Raw genomic sequence first — 21,376 nt, 5'->3', positions numbered from 1 at the left:
TAGTGGGAATTAAGTACAATTTCCTGCATAATTATGTATGCATGCATATATATGTGTATGTATATAGATTATATTTATATAAATAGCTAGCCAAGAGTAATGGGCATCCTCACCAACTTCAGAATGTTCAAAATTGAGGCGGACTCTGCTTTTTGCAAGAGGCCGTCAGCTGTAGCCCAAGCCCAGAAAAGGCTTTCTGGTCCAGCGAAACCTGGATCTGGATTTTCAACCTTGACCCCATCTCTGCTGCAGATTAAATTGCTTCCCCAAGCTTAAATCCAGTGTATCAGTGAGAGGTTAATTTGGGACGGCTGTCCTGCAGCTGTTCGGGGAGTGTGCCATGTGGGCTGTCTTGCCATTTGCAGTGTTACATTAGCACTGCCAAAAACGATGCCTCAAGCCACCAGGGTTATCACAGGCAGATAAATCAACTGCAGGAGGAGTCCACAGTGGTTCTGGGAACTGTGGATATGATAATATATCCAGAAGAAGAAAAGGAATCTGCTTGTTTAAGTAACACAGTAACTGGCATCTCAGTTTTTGCTGGTGCCTCGTTACTCTCTGTTGACAGAATAAAATAATGAGTTCCTTTTTTCCTCATTTTTCCTTTTTCCCCTTCATCTTCAAATGCGAAAATACGGTTTTGCTTTGTATGTAAAAAAAACCCAGATCACATAATCACAGATTAGTCGGCCATTTGCAAAAAGCTGTCTTGGCCACTTGTCGATGCCGTTGCAGTAGTTGTCTTCAATAAACCAGCTTGCGCATCTAAACATTTGTGTCATCTGCCGCTGTTGGTTTTGTAAGACTTGGTGCAGGATTTCATTTCCTTTTTACGGAAAGCCAAAAGTCGCATCAATTTATCTTGTAAAAACATTCTCTTTAGAAGCTTTTGGCTCTGTGACGCCTAACTACTAAATAATAATGTGCAATTTCTGATAAAAGGCATCCAAAATGTTGCTGTCTCATTTCGCGTCCTCATTTTGAGATAGCATTTAGGTCTCAATTTGCATTAGCTCTGCGCTTGGATTAATCTAATAGCAATAACAGCATTAATACGGTGCCAGCTCCAGAGGCAGTAAGGAGGCAGTGTTTATGTAATACATTAGTCTGTTCCTCTTTCAGAAATGATCACTTCTTTTTGTTAGTAAAGTTAGGAAGTATTGAGCATAAAAACATATAAAATAGGCTTTTAATGTCGCTCTTTTATGAGGGTGCTTACTCTGGCAGTGCTTCCTGGCAGACAACACAGACTTGTGCCTAATCCAGGGGGTATTTCTTGTTCAAAATATTGCATGAAAGTGAGTATGTTTTAAACTCGGGCATGTCTGCATTACATTGGCAAAACAAATCACAGCAATTACGATCGCAAGTTAGAGGAGGTGCAGCTGCAGCATCTCAGGAGATAGCTGCCTTCCCTCCCTGCTCGATCCCTTGCCCGCCCGTGAGCCCCACCAGCAGCTACAGCCTGTCTCGGGGTTGAGCCTGACCTTTCTTACTCTCCACTCCAGAGGAAACCTGCCTTGCTGAGCCTTAATTTGCCATTGCCTGCTCTGCAATAACCCCAGATCTTTATTTCAAGTAACACAGTAACGCTGACTTTGACTCCATGGCTGTTGATTGGCTTATTAGCAGACATGTATGTTACAGTAAAGCAAATTTTATGCCTTATTTAGGATTTCATTGCTGTTATGGTAAAAGAAATAGAAACCTTTTTTTTCCCCCAGTTCACAAAAGATTGCACACAGTGATGGAGAAGGCTGCAGCCAGTACCCTAAACCAATCTCATAGCTTGCTGAGCTCCATTCTCCCTTGAGCAGTGCATCTGGAGGCAGTCTGTGCAGTCAGACAGAATCTCACCCCTTAGATTTCATTAGCTTCTGTGTTCGTACCTTAGCAGCTAATATTTCTGTTGACTAAATGCATAGATTCATTAATTCCTCTTTTTTTTTAATAGGCGTGACAATGCATAGATTTTTTTTATATTGCCATACCTTTACAATTGCTTATAATGTTATAAAGATGTGAGATCCTTCACTAATAAAGAAACAATTTTCTAACACTTTAGTGAAAGCAATTTGACCAGCTAGGTAGACTATTTTGGCATTACGGTTTCATTTAAAAATAAAAGCGGTCTGTCTAGTGAGTGATTATTGCTTGAAAAATTGCATATAACTTGCATTCATGCACTTAACCAAATAGTCCAAAATGCCCGCTTATTCTTTTGAATACAAATTATTCAAAGGAAGGAATGATAGAGAACAAAGCAATGAAAAAATAACCAAAAAGCAGTTTTATGAAACATTGGAGTTGTCAGAAAGTGACAGAAGATAGGAAATTCAAAGTTAAGACTGATACTCCATCCACCACTAGGTTGCTTTTTTCTCTTATTTCATACTGATGTGATTTGAGGATGAGGTGTATTGTCCTAGCTTTAAATTACCTGCCTGGGTTACTTTAGATTATCTAAGGACCACAGAAAATCACTAATCAAAACCAGAGCTTTCACTGATGTTAAAACAACTTGGATGTGCCAATCTGGAGCAGTAGGGAGCACTTTCTTTACTTACTAGTTTTCCGTAAGCTTGCATAACATCAAAAATAGTCATTTGAACTCTCTTCTCAGCCTGTAGTAACCTACACTCGACTCTCTATTTATTAAATCTCGACACTTGCGTTCACCAATAAAATGTTCTTCACGGTGTCGAGCAAAGCAGGGATAGATCAGTCTGTGCAATGCTGTGCTTTGTTTCATCTTTATCACTTGTACCTAGTAAGTGTTTGGGGGGGGAGGTGGAGTTACTTTTATTTTTCTCCTGCTTTCATCCATATTCTTAAATGGAATGAGAAGTATTTTTGATTCTTTTAATGCCAGTTTTCTTTCTTTTTACTATTGTTAACAATATCAGCTGCTCTTTGTTGGAAGTGAGTGGGATCTGAGCCTTACCATTACTCCACAGACAGACAGTAGATGGGCTGGGGGTATGGTTATTTGAACTCCTTGGTAATGCAGACAGCCTCATAGTGTATAAATGTGGAGACAAGAACAACTTCTGTACAAATGAGGGGCTGAAAGTCAGGTGACTGTTAAAGTAGCCTTTTTTTTTTTTAATTACCTTTTCCCCCTCCAGATAAAAAGTCAAATACCACATTAATCTATATAGGCTAGAACAAAAATTTGATGAATAGTTTTCATTAAAAAAAAAAATTATGGGAGGAAAAGTTTGTTTAGAAAATATTTTTTTTTCCAGTTTTTTTTAAAGCCACCTGGCTTTCTTAAGAAAAAAATCTGCTATTCAAATAACACTTTTCCAGTAATGTTTTGTTTGGCTTATAAATTTGTTCCAGTAAAGCCATATACTGTGTACAGTACGCCTCGAGTCTTCCTCTGAGTCTGTTCTGTTTACTAATATAGCACTTTTATTTTGCTTCTTTGACTTGTGCGTGGTTTGAAAAGCAATGCTAATGCAGTTCGCAGGGGTGTTGAATTTAACAGTTCCCCGTGTGAGCCGCGTGTACTGATGAGCTGGGTTTATTCTTTATTCCTGCCTTCCTCTTGGGACCCGGTTACTTGTCTAACCAAATAGACTGACAGTGAGCAGACGGATACCGCAGCTGATGGTGAGACCACTGCCACCGAGGTTTGTACAGTTGCCGGCACCCAGTTACGGCAGGGGAGAGCGTTCTGCCTCATCTCTTCCCGACCCTGAGTGCCAAACTGCATGTCTCCTACGGCAGTTCAGGATCCCTCTCTGCGCGTGTGTGCATGTGCGCGCGTGCGAGAGCTTTGCTCGTCGAGTTGAGTTTTCAGTGCTCCCTATGGGTTCCTCTTATTTCTGAGTTTGCTTTCGAAACTGCGAGGCCTCTGTGCTCTGCAGGTAGCGGGGTGTCACCCAGGCCAGTGCTGCCCACCTGGGACGGTCATGCTGGCCAGATTGTGCCCTTCAATTGTTGTTGTTCAGTTTACTTGTTTGCTCTTATAATCTGCAGCCTGTGAGAAAGAGAGAGGGGAAGAAGACAGTAAAAAGCAGTTTTCAAATTTTCTGTATAAAAGTGTTTCCAGGTTATAAATATCTAAGGTTTTCCTGGAACATAATTTCACGTGTCATCTTCACGTATTGCCATCAGTAGTCCAGGTATTGTCTTCAGAGGAGGAACGTAAAAAATTGCCATTTTCTTTGCACTGAGAAGCCTCATATCCACAACATGGTATATAGACTGTGCAGGCAAATTCAACCCTATGTGACTCCAGTGAAGTGCATATAATGTTTTCGTAATTAATATGGTTGCAGCTGCAGACATGAGCTGAATTTGGTCTGACATCTGGTAGAAGACAAAGTCTTACCACAAACACTACTGTAGGTTTTCAGTAGGATCTCATTAATATTTCAGGCTGTTAAAATTATCGTCAAGGAAAAATTCTCTCTATGACGTGTCAGGGCAATTCGGCCTCGGCTGTAAATAGAATAGATTTGAACTGAGTTATAAAGTAATCAACAGCTAAAGATTTTCCCATGGGTCATTTGACTAACTAGGACTATATGAAAAATTGACAATAAAAGTGGCATGAGAATTAAAGAATCCAAACGGAGCAACGACATAAAGCCTGTTGAGACCAGTCAGGAGTACAAAATGCTTTGAAGTGCCTCTTGCACTGTATGGCTTCAGGCCTTGGGCCATACAGAAAGTAAAACATAATCCTAAAACCGTGATATTTTAAATGTTCAGTTTATTAATCAAAAATGCACGATAATCTCCCTAGCTGCCATCTTTATTTTAGGGGAGAAGATTATGTGAACCTCGATTTTCCTTATGGATACCTGATTTTCAAAAAATGTGGTATACTTGCCATCTGAAAATTCAGCCCTCGGAATCGGGGCTGCTTGGGCACTCCATATTGCATTGCTTTTGAAAACGTGAGCTGAAGTGAATGTGATGTGTATGCCATTTCTGAAGACGACCGCTGGAGATAGATCCTGAAAAAATATATAAAGGCTAAATAGGAAATGAAATTATAGAAATAAAAAAAGGGACTGGGGCTAGAGCAATAGCATTTTAAGCAAATAAAATGTGCTTCATTCTGTAGAAAGTGTTGCGGGTCGTTTATGCTTAGCAAGTTTATGCAAAGCTTTGCCTGTGGCCCAGGAGATGTCGTATGTTTAAACTCTGGGATTATGGACTTCCAAAGAATTTGCAGTTGCCATTTGGTCCTAAACCGGCCGCGATCTCGGTGAGAAGGTCCAGCTGCTGCTCCCTAAATAGAGATCTATGAACATGGAGCGCACCAATGATGCTTATAAAAGGAAAATGTTTAATATTCCTTCGTTCACAATTAAGAAGTTTGAAAAGAGGAGGCTTGCTCTGAGTTAGGAGACCAGTGTGTCTACTCCTTCTCCTTAAGCCCTTACCCTAGAGAAAACGTGACCTTAACCTAGTGTGTTCCTCTCACCAATTTTTGTAAAGCCTTCGGCCATACGAGTGGGTAAGGTGTTATTTTCCAATCTTTCTCATGCTGGCAGTCGGATCAAGAGGAGGACGGAGATCTAAAGGCACAGGTACAGAAACGAAAGGCCCAGATGTTGCTCAAGTATCAATGTTGGAGGTGTTCACCTCTCTCAGCATGTTATTGTCGGTTCTCTGTGAAGAAATGTGTAGAAACAGCATTTTGTATCCTTTCAATACTGTGTCCCTTACCTTTCCCTTTCTTTTTCACTTCTTTCAGAATAGTCTGATTAAGCGAATACAGGGTGAAAATGTGTATGTCAAACATAGTAATCTTATGTTAGAGGTTGGTATTGGTATATACCAGTGCATGTACGTACGTGTGTGTTAGTTTTAGTGGTAAACTGTGAATCTGCACTATGATGCATGAACTGTATATTCCCACCTGCTAATAAATCAAATAGATACTTTTTTTCTCAGATTATGATGACTCCTCTAACTTGTACTGTAAATACATATATGCGTGCGCGTATGTGTGTGTGTGGTTTTTTGAAGCCTCTTTATCAGGTGTAAATTATAGTGATACGGATAAGCTCTTTAAGAGTATTTTGATACTCACTTGTATGAGATATGCTATGCTGTTCTCTTTCAAAATGCCACATTTTCACAGAGTGTTGTGTTAGTGCTGTGCTCCCCGGCTCCCTGAGATGTTACATCCCTCTTTACTAACCAAGTTGTGTGTTTTGGCTCTAAAATTTGGTTGGCTTAGGATGTATTACAAACTGCTCTATTCTTTTAAAACTGTCCAGGACCTAGACAAAACCCAGGAAGATCTGATGAAACATCAGACCAATATAAGCGAGCTGAAACGCACCTTCTTGGAAACCTCCACAGAAACGGCTGTGTCTAATGAGTGGGAGAAGAGGCTTTCCACATCTCCCGTTCGGCTTGCAGCAAGGCAGGAGGAAGCTCCTATGATTGAACCACTAGTGCCTGAAGAGGTCAGCGTGAGCTGAAAGGCTTCATTACCTATTTGTCTATTCGTTTTTGCTTATAATAGCTCTCAGTAGATTAGAGGCCATAGTTAGAGGCCATTCCCCACTTGCCGGTGCTCCCTTTTTCTCAGCACTCAGGCTCTAGCAGCAAACGTGCAAGGAAGAGCAGGTACCTTATATATATATATATAGTTAGAGTATGAAATTCACTGGAAGCCGCGTGGCAGAATTGGGTCTCTCTGAGGGTGTGAAACGCAGGCTTCCTTACGGGTTCGGTGAGCTTGAGGAAGTCCAGCCATGCGTGGAAGAAACCATGAAGGTGATGGAGAGAAAATTTAAGTAACGGTGACTGGTTGGGAGCAGCAGTATAGTGGGACGGATGGGGGTACCAAGCTTGACGAGAAAATACAGAGCAAAGGGCAGAACTCTCTGTCTTTGAAGGCAGGGGAGAAATAATGATGATAATTAGACCTGCTTGGCCAGTTCCATAAAGGAACTGGTAGTTGCTGCAGTCTGCTGGATACCGTTTTGTTGAAGACCCAGTGCAGATTGCTAAGTGTGTACATTTTCATGCAGTGTGCATGCGTGAAAAAATCTTGCTCACTGTGCAGTCTTTAAGTGTTTGCAAGAAACCTGCCAATTAAAAAGCTGCCTTTTATTCAGTTTGTGGATAGATAATGAGATGTAGAGGTAACTGTAACATTCATGTTGCCGTAAAATACATAGATCTTCAAAAAAAGCAGAGAGTCTGGGTTTAAATCCAGTGGAGCAATAAGCTTGTGTGGTCTGCACGAAGATTAATTTTTTTATTCTATTGTGGATGGAGATCTGGTTTCTGTCTCATAGGAATCATCTTTATGATTACCACTTGTTTTTAGCATTACAGACCAATAAATGGTCATAAAATTTGCTTCTGTCACCTCAGCACTGATGTAATGTTGTAAGGAACTCTGCAAAAATTGGCTGGAAAGTATAATTCGAAAGTCTTCTGCTTTCCCACCTTAGAGGTTGACATTGCAGACCCGCGGCTCTCTGGGGAAGGGAATCTCTGGAGCCACCCAGATAACACATGTCAACTTCTCCTCTTAGGGAAAGGGTTGTTGCCAAGAAAAAGGCCCCAGCTCCTCTTCTCCCACATTATACCCATCTAACCAGTGGCTGATACAGACATCAGACATGCATTAGAGTGGCCATCAGGTTGTATTAAAATACCTAAAAAGCAGACTGGGTGCCCAAAGCTGACCTTTTGGAGAGAGCGCTGAGGAGTCTTAATGTTGCTCCTACTGCCTTGTTCAGGAATCATAATAGATCCTACGACCGTGTTAGTTTGGTTGTAGTTGAAAATACAGATTTTCTTGCTTAAAAGTAAAATTGTAAGTATAATAAACAGGATGCACTTAACATATTAAAGATGTAAGGAACTGTTGAAAGAGAGCGGCTGGCTAGCTCAGCGTGAATCAGAGGAGTGCAGGTGAAGCAAATTTATAACCCCCAGTTCATTTCATGTCTTTATTACTTTAGAAATGTAATAACAATTTTTAATTAAAACACACAAGCAGTAGCAAAGCATTACACAGTTACATAGGCTTCACCCTGAGGAAACACATCCGAATTTAACCATTCATTTGGAACGGAAAAGGGCAGGAGTTATCCTTATCTGGTAACTCTTCTCTTGCTCAAAAGCAATGTCCAGTTACTATATCTTACATGGGTCTAAGTAAACTACAGCTATCCCACAAAATCTCATCCAAATGAAAGCATTTCTGTGGAAATGTGAGTGGATTTGAGCTATCAGAGCCTAACTCTGAGGTGACTTCTGGCAGTAAGGGGCCCCTGCTGTAGATGACATTTGACCATCCTTTTTGGTCCTGCTAAGCAGGTTTCAGTTCACATGTCCTGCTGAGAGAGGAATTTTTCAGGAAAAAACTGAAGCCATGCATAGGTCAAAATCAGCCCCTTGATGTCTACTAAGAAATGCAGAGGCAGTCAGGGTAGAGAGCACATAGAACTGTGTTATGTAGTAGCTTCTTCTAGTCGAAGAAGTTACATGTTTGACTTAGCATGTCCACTTTAAAAATGTATTCAGTACTGTTACCTGTAGCTCTTTAATAGAATAAAACAAGAACAGAAGGGAAAATAGGCCTTTTCAAAATGTGTGCTTTGAGCATTTGGCACCTGTGTGTGTTTGGTCAGTTTGACTTTAAGCCTGTCTAGTCACCAGCTGGTTTCTTACAATAATAGGGGAAATACTTCATTTTTCTTTAGTTATGAAAAATATAGTTTTAAATCTCTGCCATAATGGTGGCCAGATAGCTGCAGAACATGAAAGCCATCATATTAACGAACTCCTTGACAATGTTTAGTCTGACCTGGATTGGATTAAACCAGCACTTTAGAAATAAAGAAGTTATGCCTCTCATTACAGCCAGGGAGATGAGCCATTTCTCCCTTTCTCTCTCAAGTTTCTAGAAGTTTTGTATCCTTCTTTAAACGTGTACCTTTCTTCTTGAGTACGTGGAGTATACGTATTTAAACGGTACATTAGGAATGGTACCTTAGGAAATTGAGTCTTACCAACATTTAAAACTGTCCCAGCTGGCCAAGTTGCAGAGATTCTCATTCTTCTCATTCTCACAGCATTGGGAAGGCACGGATGGGATAAAGGTGAGGAGGATTTTGGTGTCACGCTGTAGAGGATAATACAGCAGTGGTTAGCTTCCGGCATGGGAACAAGACTCTGAGACCTCTTGTACCTGTAAGGAGAAAAGGAGAGCTGAAATCTTTTCAGGGCACACCTTCTGCCTGCTTCAACAGGGAAGGCTGCAAACTCAGGAAAGAGCTAAGTCCAGGGTGAAGGTGGAGGGACCTGTTCTAGGCTATTGATGGAAGCCATGGAAGTTGGCACCAGACACAGTTAAATGAATAATAGATTAAATGAACACACTGCATCCACACCCGGTGTTATTCAATTTACTGTTTCTCCTGCTACGCAAACAGTATGCTTGTGTCTGCTTTGCATTCGTCACAGAGAGACACTGATTTCACTTCTTACTGGAAACTTCTTTGCTGTAAAATTATTCTGTTTAATTCTGTTTCCTAATTTACCATGCAATTAATAATTTGTAGAGTGGAGAAATATGATGAGCTATTGTAAAGTGTAGTGGACTATATACCCTCCATTTACTAAAACCATTTATTCCCCTGACATTAGACCAAAGAAGAAAGAGAAAAATCAGAAAAACTCATATTTTTGCAGAAGGGAGGTACTACATTCCTTGAATTGCAGGTAAAAACAAATAATACTTTCTTGAAATGCAGTCTGATAGGCTGGCAATGATTTCTTATTTTCTTTTTTCCTTTCCAAGCCATTTTTTTTTAATTTACTTATTTCATAAGTTCCAGAGGGAGGTGTAATCTGGGGGCCAAATTCTGAGGAATGAGTACCCTCCAGAGCTTATGGCTTCCTAATAGAGACCGATTTCTCTGCTAGTTAGAAATCTACTTGCACGGTGCTATTTGTGGATGTTGTTTGCAGTTGTGCATGCATTTCCAGCATAAGCCTCACTGAGAACATTGTGGTGAATGGGGCATTTCTGTCATTAGAATGAATTTCCATTATACTGTCAAGTGAATTCAGATTATGCTGAGTGATGGTGAACTTTGTATTCTTATTGGTTTTTCTATTAGCCAAGTGTGATAGAGAAGAAGCTGCAGGAAGGAGAATCTGCTGGCACTTTGGTTACTTCTCATCAAATCATTATCCAGAAAAGTATCCCATCATCCCTAGAGGTTATTTTTAATTCATTCGATTTTAAACTAGCATATTTGCTTAGTTAAATACAGAAGTTATGGTCTTAAGGTCAAATAACTGGATGCTGATTACATAGCCGAAGCAAATCACATAGCACATTTGTATAAAGAGGAAAAAAGATGATGCACTAAGTTCCGTTCAGTATCTATAGTAGTATGGCATTTAATGTGTTGTGCTACTCAATTTAAACAATACTAAAGGGGGTTGATGTTATTCTAATGAAAACAAAGAAATTCGGTGCAGGCTACAGCTACATACAAATGCATACTATTCTAAAACCTCATCAACAGTGGGTTTGTCACAACTGGGGAAGAGTTGAATGGGCTTATTTGCCTTATTTTTGTAATTTGTTTTTGACTGTAGCATTATGAACCATTGTGATACATGGTTTTTAACCTCAGGATGATTCCAATCATCATTTTAAATGATGCACTAAAATGCTACCCTGCTTCAAATTACTATGGAAATAGTGTGGCAAAAGTAACTTTCTGCATCCACATTATATGGGTGTCTAAGGGGAGGGAATCTACAAAGGAATCATAACTGCTCTAAGAGGTACAATGGTAAAAGTTATTACATGCTTTCAGAAGAGGCAGCATTGATTTCTTAAAAGTCTTCATACTTTAGTGCTCCTGAAGTAGAGATAAACCTTCAGATATTCTAATTTAGCTTTTATATCTCAAATATAGGGCACTGAGGATTGGGTTATTATAGACAAAATACCCTCTGAGGTAGTTGATGGTGAATCGAAAAAAAATCTGGCATACAAAGTAGTGACTGTGAGCAGTAAAACTGCCTTTCCACCTGAGATATTAAAATCCAGTACCATTCTAATGCAGAGCTTTGAGGACTTGGAAAGTGAAATACAATCCAAAGAGGAGAATAAGCAGAAAATGTTCACCCTAGGAAAGTCCTATGATACCGAATCCGGGAAAATTGTAACCATGACAAGTAAAGGTAAAGAGGGTGAGAAAGCAGTACAGCCTTCAGTAGAAGCTTTGCAAAAAATGGAAAGGGAAGTGCAAGAATCTGTGAAAATCATTCCGGTAGTGGCCGAGTATGAAATCCTCGAGCCTGTCACTGATGAGAAAGCCAGGCGGGGATCCGATGTGCAGAGCACGAAAAGAAAGCTGTCCGACTCTCTGACACCCATAAAGGAAGCAGAATCTCAGTTGCAAAGTCCTGAAGAGGAGAGTTTGAAAAAGACACTAAAGATGGACCAGGATTTGCAGTTACATGGTACAGTGGGAAGCTTGCAGCTTGGCAAAGCAGAAAAACACCTTGGCAGTGAAGCTGTAAAAGCAGGGGCATTTTCCCGGAGAGATAAGAGCCTGTCTGAGTGGAGATATTCCAGAGAACAGCCATTTACCATTGCTACTGCTCACTATGTTACCGAGTCGTCTGCGTCAAAAGTAGTGGTAACGAGTGGCTTTGACTTCACGCCACGGTTTAAAGATTAAAGCATGACTTCTTTTAGGCAATCCCCTCACACCACCCTACCTTTCGGTTCTCTTGCTGCCTGGCTTTATGTTGACAGCAGCCGACCCAGCTTATTTTTTTCCCCTCATACTTTGAATCCGTCCCACAGTCTGAAGCAGACATTATATAAGGCTTTCAACCTTTCTGGTTTATTTAAAGATCCATGTTACTGAAATGTAGTATCGCTGCTGTGGCTTGTTAGTAAAAGGAAAAAAAAGGTTTGCTTGAACCAGCAAAATGCCAACGCTAACAACTGTGCTTTGTAACTATTGCTTACTACGGCCATTATGAATTTGCTCTGATTTATTTTCCCATTCTTTTCCTGTTTCCAACCTCTCCGTGCCCCCGCAACCTTCTCTCCCTTCCCTCTGTCCCTGCCTCCGGTTTTGGCAATTAATATGTCTGTGCATATGGGTCTGCCTTTCTTCTGTGTATGACTCTACATTTCTTTGTCTATTTAGACTAAACAGTCCACTGGTGAAAAAACCTTGGATGGTTCAGATATCTTCAGTTTAATAGAGTCCGCCAGAAAACCGACTGAGTTCATAGGAGGGGTTACTTCTACTTCACATAGCTGGGCTCAGGTGGCCGTTTGATTCCCTCCATCAGCGTTAAAACTGCACACTGATTACTTTTGCTTTTCTTTTGTTTCCTGTTTTTATGCATAATGCGGAACCTGTGTAACTAACGCATGCATTGGTGTGCTTTCTCCTTTGTTACAATAGACCACAGTAGAAACTTCACCGGAAAGAAAAACCAAAAAAAACCCGGGTTTTGTCTCATTTCACTTTATTTTGGTCATTTTGCAGGGTGCTGTATTTTGCCTTTATAAAACTCACGCAAAAATACCAACGAGAAAAACACTGTGACATTTCTCTTCACTTTTAAAAATTGTGGTTCTTGCTTTGTTTTTCATTTCTACTATTCTGATAATGTCCTGAGAGTGAAAATCCTTACAACGTGAGAGAAATAAATTGGCAAAATGTAATGCCCGTTTTTTTATTTATGTTCACAGTACATTAAGCTGAGGAGCTACTGCAAGTAGTGTTGTCTGCTTCTGACGCTGAGGGTTTTTTTTTCTCCTTCCCTGCAGAGAATAGACACGACATCTCAGGAGGTGACTTCCAGTGAAATGAAGCAAGCGGTTCAGCCGCATCAGGATACAGTGAAGAAGGTTGTACAGGAGATTGTGGTTATCGAGGAGAGACACGGGATGAATGTGCATGCGAGCGGGGATCCTGCTAAAGCGGCCGGACTTGCGCTGGATGCCCAGGCTGAGGCAGCGTCGGCGGTGGCTGCGGGCGTGAAAGGGAAAGAGGGCTCTGCTGGGACTGAGGGGGCGAAGGAGGAAAAAAGGGAGGAGGCTGGGAAAGCCCTAACCAAACAGGAAGGAGTCGCTGCTGCTACTTCGTGTGAGCAAGCGGAGGAGCACAGTACAACAGTCCACCTCTCAGAGTCTTCAGAAAGAAAACCTCATTTTGAGGTAACTCGTTATTAAATCGGTCATGTCTGTGCTGAATTGTACATGTAGGCAGTAGTGGACTAAGTTAATTCCTCTCGTGGAAAGCAAAGTGTACCAAGCTTGTATGATTGCATCTCTACAGCAGGCAGTTTGTTTCTCCTCTTTATTTCCTCCTTGCATGGCACCTGCAAGGCTTGTTCCTGGTTTCCAGTATTGGCAAAATGCCATGCATATTTTCCCTAAAAGCGCTTTCCACGCTACAGAGAAATACCTAATTTGGTGGCTTTTTATGCAGTGGATAACAAGAATTCAGCTGACATTCTCTTTGGGAAAGTCCATCAAGATTGGCAAAGTTCACATGTCCTCAGAGACAGAAAATGCATTTTTTTCCATGCTTGGTACAATTGTAAATAAGTATACTGTGTCTTAAACAACCCAGGTTCCTTATCTTAGCCCCATTAGCAGAATTTCAAGGATTATTTTGCAGAGAGGTTAGGAAAAAAACTTGTTCTTGCTCTTTTTTCTGAGAGCTGAATGGAAGACTAAGCCTGAGTAGGATTTGTTCTCTTGTCATTTTAAGAAAATGTATAATCCCGGAACGGCTGAGGTTGGAAGGGACCTCTGGGCGTCATCTGGTCCAACCCCCCTGCTCAAGTAGGGTCACCCAGAGCCAGTTGCCCAGCACCATGTCCAGCTGGCTTTTGAATATCTCCAAGGCTGGAGACTCCACAACCTCCCTGGGCAACCTGTGCCAGTGCTCGGTCACCCTCACAGTGAAAAAGTGTTTCCTGCTGTTCAGAGGGAACCTCCTGCGTTTCAGTTTGTGCCCACTGCCTCGTGTAGCGTTTACATCTTTTCTGAAGCTTGTTTTCATGAAATCCCAGATAGTGCTAAATATTGCCAGCATAATATACACGTATGTACCATTATAATGAAGAGAATTTTCTCTTTTTTTTTTTTTAAACGCAGAGCACTTTTTAGTTGTTCCGCCTCCTTTTCCCAAGCAAAAAAAAAATCAAAACTATTCTGAGAAATCCAGAAGCTTTACTAAATGTTCCAATTCCTTTTTTTTTTTTGTTCACGCAGTCGCCGGTTGTGAAGACTGAGACTATCAGTTTCAGTAGTGTTTCTGCTGGTGGGGAAAACCTTGAAATTTCAACAAAGGAAGTGCCAGTAGTCCATACAGAAACAAAAACCATTACATATGAGTCTTCTCAGGTAAGAAATTCTGCAAAACCCAGGGTCTAATTTAACATGGCCTTAAGGAACTCATGTTTCTTCACCCACCTTTAAGTGTATGCCTTAGTGTAAACCGTTCTAAGCTGTTGAAGTATTAAATATTAGCATGAGGAGGATGTACATAAGTATAGCTTACCTGAGGGTGACTCTCATGTCCTGGTGTAGGGCCTTTTGAGAACATTGATGAAACTACAGATTTCAAAGCTCGAGCTTCTCATCTGTCCTTCCGGAAGCAAAGGGGAGTCTCCAGACGCAGAGAAAAATGCTGACACGATCACCCTAATATCAGTTGTTTCCCTACCATTAGATACTCACTTTATGAAGAACTGTGGAAATAGGGAAGTTCAGCCAGCCCAGTCCTTGCCTCCCTGTGCTCAGAAGCATGTTTTTGATGACCGCTTTTCTCTTTTGGTTCCCTAGGTGGATTGCGGTGCTGACTCAGAACCAGGTGTATTGATGAGTGCACAAACTATCACATCTGAAACGACCAGCACTACAACCACTACACATATCACCAAAGTGAGTCCTCAGAAAACAGGGAGGTTTTTTTTCACAAGGGTGTATATTTTCTTAACTTCAATTCTATTATTCATTTTAAAACGTGGACACATGCTTATACTCTCTGGACAAAATACTGTCTGTTTTGGGTACCTGTCTTCATTCACCTGTCTTTGGTTATACTGGCTTCATTAACGCGTCATCCAAGGACTTGACAAGAGTCCTGAGAGTCATAAACCCTTAGGGTATGTCTGTGCAAGCACAAAATGTTGCTGTGCAGAGATACTTGAGTTAGCTGCAAATACTGCCTGGAACTGGAAGCAGTGTAGCCACGTTGGCATCATGTGGTAGCCAGGAAGGAATAATCTGCCTGAGCACGAGGCTCCATTGACATGACTATACTGTCTTTGAGTTGTTATCCCTGCACGGTGTTGAAAGCACATAGTGAACCTGTATCATGTAGTTATAACAGGACGAGCAGTCAGCTCAGACGCCGCAGTTGCATTGCTGGGTTGTACCCTAAGGAATTTGCCCACGGCCAGACAGAAAGCTTACGACTGCACAGACAAATGATGTTGGGTCTTCCAAGTTCCAAGATAGCATCTAAATACCAGTTCCTCCCTAAGCAGAAACCCTCTTAGTGCCATGACAGCTCTCTACCAATATTCACCGAGGACAGGATTTCATCTTTCTGCAGTGAAATTCACCCTTCGGTAGATGAGCTATACAAAGGCCGTACCACCCTGTATGTCCTTCTGAAGCCTGCAGTTGGACTTAACTAGGTCTTAGTATGAGCTGTCTGTATGTCCATTCTTTTCTTCATGGGTTGAATTTACCATAAACACCTGCCATTTTTGACATACAAACATCTCTCCTGACACGTGTGCAGATTGATTAGAATCATAAAATTATCTGTGTTGGAAGGACCTCTGGAGGTCATCAAGTCCATTCAGAGCAGGCCAACTTCAGAGCTGCTCTGGCTGCAGTTCAGGGTTGTCCCCTCTGTGCATGCTGTGTGAGATAGTTCAGTCCAGTCATGTCTGGGTTCCTGCACTGATCATTCTCTGGATGACTAGCAGCACTCTAAAGTAAGTTACTGACATGCATTTGTCCCCCCCATCTAGACTGTGAAAGGAGGCATCTCAGAGACAAGAATTGAAAAACGAATAGTCATCACAGGAGATGCAGATATTGATCATGATCAGGTAAAACCCGTAAGCTGCTAGAGGCTACCCTGAAGACTGCCAAAGAGAACATTTCTAAACATTGGTTTAAAAGATACTATTCATACTGGCATGCCTTAAATTAAACTGGATTAGTAGTTAAATCAGTGATGGTATATTTCATATTTTAATCATTTTCCTCATTTGTAAATTGTGTAATATCTCATGAATCTCTCCACCTTGCTACTGATCACGCATGTTCCACCTCCTTTTTGTTTTTGCCCTTCTGTGGTTTCCTTGGGATAGGCGCTGGCTCAGGCAATTAAAGAAGCCAAAGAGCAGCACCCTGACATGTCAGTGACCAAAGTAGTGGTACATAAAGAGACAGAAATCACACCAGAAGATGGGGAGGATTGACCACAGGTAAGAGGACTAGATGATTTTCCTAGGCATTCACTGGGCTGGCATGTTGCAAAGGTTGTTTTCCTACCATAATTCACCTCTAACTCTTTGCTTTCTCTCACTGGCATTTGCAAGTTGCATTTGTGCTGGTTATCGGTTCTGGTATTTGAATGTAAACCACATTCAGCTCTAAACGTCTGTCTTCGTTTCATGGTGCCAGCTGGAGAAAGAGAAACTACTCATTTGCTTTTGTTGGCTCTCTGGAAAGTCCTCATTGTCCATGCTTTGATATAGTCTAATTCTCTAATTCTGAAGTCAAAAAAATGTGTTGTCTGCTTTTCTGTCATTTAAGAACAAAAATAATTTGTTCTTAAAGGTATGCATTTTGTTTAAAAAAGCCAAGGGAAAAACCTACAGCTGCTTTTTAAATGTCCCCCGCAGATATGTTACAAGTTAAGCTTTCATTCCTAACTTGCAAAGATATGGTCCAACTTGCTTTTGATTTTTCTTTTAAAGCCAGTGGATTAGCGTGTTGGTATTTAGATGTCTTGGCTCTCTTGTATTTGAAATAACATTTTATGTTTTAAAGCAGCATTGTTTATCAGGATGAGATGATAATGCAGCTTTTCTCGTGTCAAGCTTTTGTTCAGTAAAGGCATGCTCTCTAATTGTGGCTGGCTAAACAGGCGTCTTAATATTACTATATTTATTCTATGTGCAAAAACATGTCATGCATACTAACCTGCTATGCAAAAGCCGTTAATGGCAGCACCATTGCACAAATTGCTTTGAATGCTGTATGCAGAAGGGGAAAAAAAAGCTGCTTGTCTGATTTGTTTAAATCGACAGCAGCATTTTATTCTTAAAACAATATATATTCCCTAGCACTTGGTGTAAGTAACAGAGTATGATGCACAGCACCTTTTGAAGCTGTTTTGCTCTTCTGCTTTCGGATGTAGAGACCCTAAAGAAAACTGAATTTCAGTATCTGTTACTTATTTGGAAGGTGGAACCAGTCACTGAGGAGAGAGTAGCTGCGATTCTTGTGGTATTCTAAGTGTTTCAGAGACAACGTAATGTGGCTTGCTTAAAAGTCTATTGATGTCACTAATTCTTTCCACTGGCGTCAGTGGATTTTTGATTTGGGCCAAGTTGCTTATACTGGGATGATGCCGTTTTCGAATAGCTTTTGTTACACGAACAAATTGACACGATCTCTTTTGCAAGAGAGTAGTTGCTTCAAATAATTAACTCGGTTCTCTTTCCTGCAGGAATAACCTAGATTGCATATGAATCCAGACATGCACACCAGTAGGAATACGAGAGCCTATACGGAGTCTCAGTTCCAACCTGACTGACTTGTATCTGTCTATGGATAATTTCAGTACAGAAGAATTGATCTTGACCGTTAATAAAGAAACTGGCAGAGATACCTTCCCATAGAAAGCAATCTGAATCAGCAGCAGTTAAACAATATTGCATGAAGCAACGATAAAGTTACAGAAAAGCAGCATTTTTAATTTTCTTAAAATGTCTAAGTTTTCAGCTATACCTGCACGTTCATAAACAATATAAACAGTGATCTCATGTAACACATAAACAGTTCATGCCTTTCACAGTTTATGAAAGTCTAAACAAATTAAAATTTGTTAGGTTGCAAGCCTTTTGTTTACGGATATTGTAAATGAAGATTACCCCCAAAATGCTAGAAGCTGTATAGGTACTGTGTATAATGTTTTACCACACATTAGATGTGCCAATAACACAGTTTATTCAGTAAACAACTTGAATCTTATATTTGTTTCATCTGGTTTTATTACTGCCCGATAAACGATGACAAATCTTTACTTTTATCAAAATATTTAAATGCTTACAAAGTGTGCTTTGTATACCTGACTGAATACCTTATGAGGTAGTAATGATTTTAGTATATTAACTTTAATGATTTTTGTCAGCATTGTTCAGAGTCAGCTTCCAGCCACTCTTCACAGATCCTAACCTTGTAAATTATATGTAGTTATTTTGGAGAAAAAAAATCTGTATTTTACTTAGTTCGCAGCATTAGAAAATTATTAATCTGAAATAACCGTGATGGTTTTCTATTGATTTCCCTTCCGTTCTCAGAGGAAAAAAAGAAAGAAAAAAATCTGTTTGAGAATCTGGTCAGCATTTACTATCTAGTTCAGAGTCAAGCCTTAACCTGTACAGAACGTCCACTGAAAACTCGTTAGTGTCCAGCTATAATACCCACTGAAGGGATAGCGTCCATTACACTGTCAGCTGCATCACAACACATGGTGAATGTATGTTTCTGCATAGTGAAATAAAAGTGGTAAATGCATCCAAAATTGTATTGTTCTGTGTCTAAAAGCACCTAGTGTTTTTTAATATTCAAAACGTTAAGTTACATTTGTAAGACACCACAGGTTTTACTCATCTGCACAGTAGACACGTTTTGTCTTCAGCGGTGGACACTGCACTGTGCAGACAGTTGGAGTTAGTGGAGCATCAAAAGGGATGACAGCGTTCACCTTTGGGCAAATGATGTTTGCAAAGGAAAAGGAGTATTTGGTTCCTTCTGTTTTCTCTGGTTGTGTACCATTTCACCGAAGCTAAATGAAGGCTTTTTTGGTTGCTTAGAAAGTAAAGGCCAGTAGCGGTTGATCTAGATCCACTCTCTTTTTGTACTTTTGCTCTGAAACATGGATAAAATTCTCTTTAAAGCAGTACTTACTTATCTGTTCCTTTTTCTTGCTCCTTTGCCACATCTCATTGACGCTCCCCTGGTAGTTCAAGAGAAATTCGTAACAATTAATTCACACTTCAGTCTGTATTTCCTTGCAGGATTAAAAGAAATGGGTACAAGCAGACTTTTCAGGACATAAAGGGCCAAATTTGCCCTTCGTTGTTTACACAGGGCTCCCTCACATTGAAGTCAATGGATTTGGCTTCAGTGGAGAGCAGGATTTGACCCAGTGACTTGTTAATAAATGTTTATTTTCTTAATTTAGAAAGAAAAATAGTATATATAGAGAGAATAACCTGTAGATAATAATTAAAAGTAATATCCCAAGGCTTTTAAAGCTTTGCCCTTAGTCTCTAAAACATCTTCCTTCCACCAGCCATTCTTCATGCCTTTAATCCAGAGTGCTAACTGTGTAACTCCCCCTACCGCCGTCATTGCTTACCTCTCGCCTAATGACCAACGCAAAGATTAACGGTCTGTTGAGATCTCCGATTCGCCTCTCCTCCTCCTAGTCCAAGAGCATCTATGTTCTCAGCCCTCCCGGTGACGGTAGGCTCAGCTCTCTGGTGCTGCCCGCGCCCGGCGGCAGCCAGGGCTGGAGGAGGTAGTAGCCCTGTGTCTCAGCAGACGGCATGCCAGGTTCTCGCTACTGCATCAGGAGTTTAAAAATAGACTCTGAAGCCATATTGATCTTCCCTCAGGTGCCCCTCATGTTGTCAGCTAAGAAACAGCATTGTATTACCTCAGAGAGACGCGAGGCGATTGCACAGCCTTCTCTCCAGAGTTAGCGTTATATTTTAGCATGGCTTGAGGAGATTGTACTTTGGTGATACTGCACAGTATGTACGCTGTCTAAAGATATTGTATCGTAAGAAGTTAGTCTCCTTGGAAGGGACGCTCACAGCTAAGATACGGCCTAAGCGTATGCGAACTATGAGGAGATGAGAGTGGACAGGCAAGGACGTCTCAGTGCCACTGTTGGCAGTAGGCCCTTGTTCGGGGGATGGTTCCTGGAAGTGATAGCTTTGGTTTTTGTTAGAAACTGTTTCTTGGGTTGTCTGCCTAATGCTGTGCCACATGAAATAAAGAACACCTGCCTGTTTCTACCAACCATCTTTTGTCTCCGTCTCTTCTCATTTATTGTTGGTCTTTGTCCGGCTCCTTGACGTAAAACAGCTTAGAAAACAAACCATCAAATACTGTGTTACTTGAAAGCACCATTACCAACACAGACACCGGTACAGGATGCAGCCTCGCTTGTTGCAGCTGGAGTCACAGCTTCAGCCCCGTGAGAACTGGCTGCTCTGCACCATTGAGGTAAGGGACCAGGATGGCCAGGCAGGGCTTTGCGCAGCAGGCACGAGTGGGCGTAGCAAGCGATCACAGCAATGGTGACCATTACAGATACAGAAAGAATGAATACATTGCCTTGGCATTTTTAAGGCTGTTTGGAGTCACTAAACATTTATCCCTCTGAAGTTTTTTAAGGCTGTCCCATCACCAATGGCAAGTAATGGTGTTCTGTGCTCAAGCATATAAAAAAAAAAATTAATGGGCCTCTAAATCCAGATACTAGATCAAAGGAAGGGTTTAACAGCTTAGTCTTATTTCTTCCCAGAGCAGATTTAGGCAGCTGGTGAGATGATGTGGCTCACCTGTACAACTTGTATCTGCTGAAATTATAGTTCCTTATGAATAGTTCCTCATGGCAAATAAATTGGACGTTGGGTCCAGGCTTCAGTTTGGCAAACACCCTGGCAAATCTTGCTGCAGATTTCTTGCCTTAACACAAAATAGTTCTGTCAGTTAAGATGACAAGGCCCATTTACAAGCTTCGCCTTTACATCTTCCCTCTTCACAGGTAATAAGGGTGAGGTAAAGAAGTGTGTTCCCCTTTTTTATACAGGAGCAATAATGGTCCAGGTTCTGCAGACCTAGGAATCAAACCTTAATTTTTAATCATTTTTCCTAGTCTAGTCTATTAAATGTTTGTGACGTGCCTGAGGCAATGCCGACATACGTTGCATGATTTTTTTTTAATGTTTGTTGAACACACCAGCAGCACATACTATATACTCTTAACTGTGTTGCCCAAACAAAATCCTGTTTGGTCAACCACATGTTCGATCAAGCTGGCTG

At 40.9% G+C, this 21,376-nt stretch overlaps 2 protein-coding genes across 24 annotated transcripts in view; both read left to right on the top strand.

The window, feature by feature from the left end:
* The window catches only part of EPB41L3 (erythrocyte membrane protein band 4.1 like 3), a 152,709-nt gene extending 132,359 nt beyond the window's left edge, over positions 1-20,350 (top strand). For 8 of the 23 annotated variants that reach the window (XM_076329925.1, XM_076329914.1, XM_076329913.1 and 5 more), the window contains 13 exons: positions 3,588-3,641; positions 5,520-5,555; positions 5,723-5,788; positions 6,252-6,443; positions 9,649-9,723; positions 10,125-10,226; positions 12,189-12,311; positions 12,821-13,210; positions 14,276-14,407; positions 14,849-14,947; positions 16,051-16,131; positions 16,396-16,512; positions 17,763-20,350. In XM_076329925.1, coding sequence (XP_076186040.1) covers positions 3,588-3,641; positions 5,520-5,555; positions 5,723-5,788; positions 6,252-6,443; positions 9,649-9,723; positions 10,125-10,226; positions 12,189-12,311; positions 12,821-13,210; positions 14,276-14,407; positions 14,849-14,947; positions 16,051-16,131; positions 16,396-16,506 — 1,461 coding nt within the window. In that variant the 3' untranslated portion in view covers positions 16,507-16,512; positions 17,763-20,350. The remainder of the gene's footprint in view (positions 1-3,587; positions 3,642-5,519; positions 5,556-5,722; positions 5,789-6,251; positions 6,444-9,648; positions 9,724-10,124; positions 10,227-12,188; positions 12,312-12,820; positions 13,211-14,275; positions 14,408-14,848; positions 14,948-16,050; positions 16,132-16,395; positions 16,513-17,762) is intronic. The other 15 variants (XM_076329933.1, XM_076329923.1, XM_076329932.1 and 12 more) reach the window with 9 other exon arrangements.
* LOC143157308 (uncharacterized) lies at positions 10,651-12,178 on the top strand. Its single transcript, XM_076332130.1, has 2 exons — positions 10,651-10,728; positions 10,938-12,178. Exons 1-2 carry the CDS (start codon positions 10,651-10,653, stop codon positions 11,706-11,708), a joined length of 849 nt encoding a protein of 282 aa, XP_076188245.1. The 3' UTR covers positions 11,709-12,178.
* Positions 20,351-21,376: the final 1,026 nt, after the last annotated feature.

Source organism: Aptenodytes patagonicus, chromosome 2 (assembly GCF_965638725.1).
Source record: "Aptenodytes patagonicus chromosome 2, bAptPat1.pri.cur, whole genome shotgun sequence".
Lineage (NCBI taxonomy): Eukaryota > Metazoa > Chordata > Aves > Sphenisciformes > Spheniscidae > Aptenodytes > Aptenodytes patagonicus.
This window is presented reverse-complemented; position numbering and strand designations above follow the sequence as displayed.

What these genes read in the sequence shown, in the direction of transcription:
- LOC143157308 (XM_076332130.1), top strand. Translation starts at nt 10,651, where the DNA reads ATGATTCCAATCATCATTTTAAATGATGCACTAAAATGCTACCCTGCT. An exon ending in ATGGAAATAGTGTGGCAAAA is followed by an intron (nt 10,729 to 10,937) that starts GTAACTTTCTGC and finishes TCTCAAATATAG; the next exon opens with GGCACTGAGGATTGGGTTAT.